This window comes from Athene cunicularia, assembly GCF_003259725.1.
Source record: "Athene cunicularia isolate RWA chromosome Z unlocalized genomic scaffold, athCun1 chrZ_part1, whole genome shotgun sequence".
Lineage (NCBI taxonomy): Eukaryota > Metazoa > Chordata > Aves > Strigiformes > Strigidae > Athene > Athene cunicularia.
This window is the reverse complement of record NW_020799142.1, coordinates 8,439,721-8,443,986: the sequence shown is the minus strand read 5'-3', so window position 1 is coordinate 8,443,986 and position 4,266 is coordinate 8,439,721. Positions and strand designations below refer to the sequence as shown.

The following is a 4,266-nucleotide window of genomic DNA, read 5'->3' as shown; positions in this document are numbered from 1 at the left end:
AAAAAAAAAAAAAAAAAAAAAAAAAAAGGAAAGGACCCAGAAAGCAAGCATTTTCAAATAGTTACAGAATAAACACTACCTATAGTTTGATTTGCAGGGAGCAGAGCACAAATCATGACAAAATACCTTCTAGTATAATTTAATTACTTCTGTATGTATATACATTTCTTAACTTTAAACACCCAATTAGGTACTTAATTATGTACAACACCATCCTGGGGGCACAAGACTTAATTCTGTACTTAACACTTTGATATCTAAGTTATTGCGTCAAGACAAAAAAAAAAAAAAACAAAACACAAACCCATGTTATTCCAACATGATACTGACATTACCAGTCTATATCAGATAGAAGGCACTGCAGAACAAGAGAAGTTCTGTTCCACCACCACAAAAGCCACCTTTGCTCTGAGAAAGGCCACCTAGGCAGAAAAGGCTTTTTGTCTTTTTCTTTTGTTTAAGGATGGTGCTACAGTCTTGCCCTACATATGCTGTTGATGTTACAGAAGAGTAGAAGCAGCACCAGGGAACTTATTTAATGATGAACATCAATTTGATCACATTTCTGGAAATGAAAGTAGCAATCTGCTCCAGGCAGAAACAGTAATATTCAGAATACTAAGGAAAAAGTTTGTGGGTGGGTCAGAATAATAAGGAAAAAGTTTGTGGGTGGGGATTAGGATTTGACGATAATTTTTACAGTCCTATTCACCTGTATGTAGTTTCACTACAGTTCAAAGCTATCCAGTGGGTTCTTACCTGTTTTTCAATACAGAATTTCTAGTTTAAAAATTTATGAAAAAGTAACTTGGCACATTTGGTGGGACAGAAAAAAAAAATCATTCTGTGTCTTGCAAAAATGCTCCATATGCAAAGATGGAGCCATGCATATATATGCAGACTTCTCATAGCTTTCTTTCCTTTATCCACATCTAAATCAATGATGTTCAGATTCAGAATAATGTTTTGTCTATTTTCCCCAGCAGAACTGAATCTTGACAGTGGACTGGGCTATACCATGGTGTCAGGTTTAGTGTGGTTACTCGTTTCTGGGCAGAGATACTCTAGAAATGAATATGCAGCAGCCTGGAAAATAATGAGCTAATCCTCGAACTTTTTAAAAATCTTTACGATTTTCCTGCAGATAGCAATGTCCTCACTTGCTTCAGGACTTTTACCTTGTTACATGTCCAAAGGGCTTCTGAAAACAGGCACCACTCTGGGAATGCAAATGAATGTACTCTTATACCCACATTCAGACTAAAGGTAGGCAAATCAAGGATTTAAACTCAGAGTAAGCAAAGAATAACAATGTTACACTTTTATGCTCAGCATTTGTAGATGTTTCTAGGGAGAGATATAGAGGTTAAGTGCGACAAACAAATGTTCTAGAAACAATATTAAAATAAAGAGGAAGCTGATGTTTTTAAACTGCTCACACATGTGGCAACATTTTCATGTTCCAACACATACTGCCAAGGTCAGGCCCCAGACTCTATTTTCAAAGAAACAAGCCTGTCCAAACACAAACGGCAGCTTCAAGTAAATTAGATTTCTCAAAACACCAAGGGTTCAAGGTCAAAACCCACCTGAGAAGTTTGGAGAAAAGCCACAGTTACCATATGTTTGTTTTATAGTAATGTTTTAATACATGTTTTATACTAACACAACTCCATTACACACATGCATTAAAACAACATTTGGGTTTTTTTACAAAGCTGTGTTGGAAGTTTACGGGGACAAGCCCATACATTTTACAGAATTTGAGAACAAATGCTGCTTGTACTAGTTTTAAATTAGAGGACAAAAACAAATTAAAAATGGGATTTAGATTACATTTTGCATCCTCTTCCTTAACCACTAGACCTATAGAACACCCTTAAAAATATGAGTGGATTAAGTCAAACATAAAACAATGCACTTACAAAGAAACAGTCCTAAACCCAACATACAGAAAAACCCCAGGGTCTGAGGTTAACACAGCATGACATTCAGGAGCAAGAACTTTGATAAACTATTCTGTAAAAAAGGAAGTTTAATGTCCAGCAGTTCTCAAAAATGCAGATCAGATGTTAAAAGTTAGTAGGAAAGGATGAAAGAATTAAACAGGGAACATTATTACTCCACTACATAAACCTCTGGTTTGCACTCCAAGTACAAAAGCAGGCTGGAGAAGCCAGGTCAAAAATAAACATGAGGAGGAATTCATGCCAAGGTCCACATACTCCTTGCTAATCAATGCTGTGGATACAAGAATTTTACATGGGCTCAAGGGAAACTGGAAAAAATTGTGAAATAAAAATCCATCTGGAAGCACCACCACTGAAGGTACAAAGTCACAGCCAACTCAGAAAGTCCCCTGAGTTAAAAGCAGTTGGAGAGAGAAGTATCAGCAAATGCTTACCTTTTCTTCTTTAGATATACATATACACTCATTACTACACCTGTTCATAGCTGGTGAATATATCCTGTGAAAATGGACCTTTAACATGCTCTGGTATGGCCATTCTTCTATTCTCAGATATTCTGTACAATTTAAAATTAATATATACAATGTCAATTGCAGTGGCTTGAGACTATCTAGCTGTAATTTTTTACTTTTTGTATTTTAGCTATAAAATTTGTCTATATTTACTTCTGCATTTCTCTGGACAAAATCTTACAGGTCCTTTGGGGTAGCCTTCTGTAATGGCCAGGATCTACTGCCATCTTCAAAATAATTTGCTTAGCATATTATGTTTCCGCTTTCCCACACCCTATGGCTACACAGCATGTGTGACCTGATGCAACTGCCACAGCTTTCATGAAAAATATGAAGCCACCACTATTAAATAAAAACCTATCTCTCTTGCACTGAACAGAACTGAAATAATAGATTACCTCATCCTCTACATGGCCAAGGCCCATCTGACAAACCCAGGACCAGTGCAGCCATGAGGAGGGTTTGGTATTCCCTGTAGCTCTGCTCACATTAAGCACAGATTGTGCAAGAAGAGCCTGGTCACCAGCTGAACTGTACATTAAAGACAAGCCTCAAGTTCACTCAAGCTAAGTCTACACAGTAGACCTGAGATTTCTGAAAACTTGCCCATCCTCTGATCCTAATAAATACAAGTCATATTTAAAGTAGAAACTCCATAGTTGACATCCCAAATATATACATTCCACTTTTTTAACTGAAGCTCACACGTGCTTTTAAACTACTAAGAGGGAAACTGAACTGTAATAGTGAAATAATAAATGAAAAAAATACTTGGGAGTTCTCCCTCTTCTTTTGTTTTAAGATTCAGTAGCATAAACCAATTCAATCTTTACCACTCATTCAATTATTATGAGTTGCCCTTATTTTCTCAGTAACAGGTAGTTTGTAGGTAATACGGCTGAGTGATTTTAAGGCACAAGATGGCTGTGTAACATTACCATGTAAGTATTTCTCACCATTGCAGTGCTAGTAGTCCTTCAGTCTCATGCTCAGTTACCCTGGAGCACAGAAATAACAAAATATCATCTCTGCCATTCTTCAGATTTAATTATGAAATTCACAGTCATATTCTGTTGTTTTAACTCTCCTGCTTGCATTACTATACTTCTAAGATATCTACTGCTATCTTTCACAACCATTCAAATGTAATTGTCCTACAGAAGACTGACTCCCACAGACAAGATCAAGAAATAAAGACTTATCAGAAGTAAAATGTGATAGAGCCTCAGTTTTGTCATTACCTGCCTACCAGGTCTTTAATTTCTCTTTAAAGTAAGTTTTAGAAAGTCATCTTTTTGAGAAGTGCTACAGCTCTCATGAAATGCAGAGAAACTCAAGGAGCCATCAGCACTGTTAGGGTTTCTTTTGGGCTTACTTTGAACATTCTTTATGCAAGCAAAATTTCCAAGATTTAGTTTCATGGTGTTTCCTGAGAAAAATCAGGCATAGAATATTACTCTGACTCCATCATGTTCCATCTTACATCCTTTCTTTTAGTCTCTTCCAAAAGACTTTGGAAATCACTGACCATGAAGTAAAAATATTTAAAATTTGATCTTTCAGTAAGAGTCAACAGCCACATAAATTAAAAACACAGTATCAGAAACAGGGGTGGAGAGAGTATTGAGAACAATCAAGAACGCACTTCCTTTTCCACTTGGTAATCTGAATAGCACCAGGTTCCTGGCAAGAGACAAGGAAAAAAAGGGGTGGGAAAGGGGGGGGGAGCAAGAGAAAGAAGGGGGGGAATAGAAGAAGGGGAGGGAATAGAAGAAGGGCTGTCT

The 4,266-nt window shown here is 36.8% G+C and overlaps 1 protein-coding gene across 3 annotated transcripts in view; it reads right to left on the bottom strand.

Moving 5' to 3' along the window:
- DTWD2 (DTW domain containing 2) overlaps positions 1-4,266 on the bottom strand; it is a 93,540-nt gene that overhangs the window by 62,903 nt on the left and 26,371 nt on the right. Inside the window, exon 1 of one of the 3 annotated variants that reach the window (XM_026865587.1) lies at positions 2,881-3,118. The exons of the other annotated variants lie outside the window; for them this stretch is intronic. Coding sequence (XP_026721388.1) covers positions 2,881-2,885 — 5 coding nt within the window. The 5' untranslated portion in view covers positions 2,886-3,118. Of the gene's footprint in view, positions 1-2,880; positions 3,119-4,266 lie in introns of those variants that run through there. 3 annotated transcript variants of the gene reach the window in all.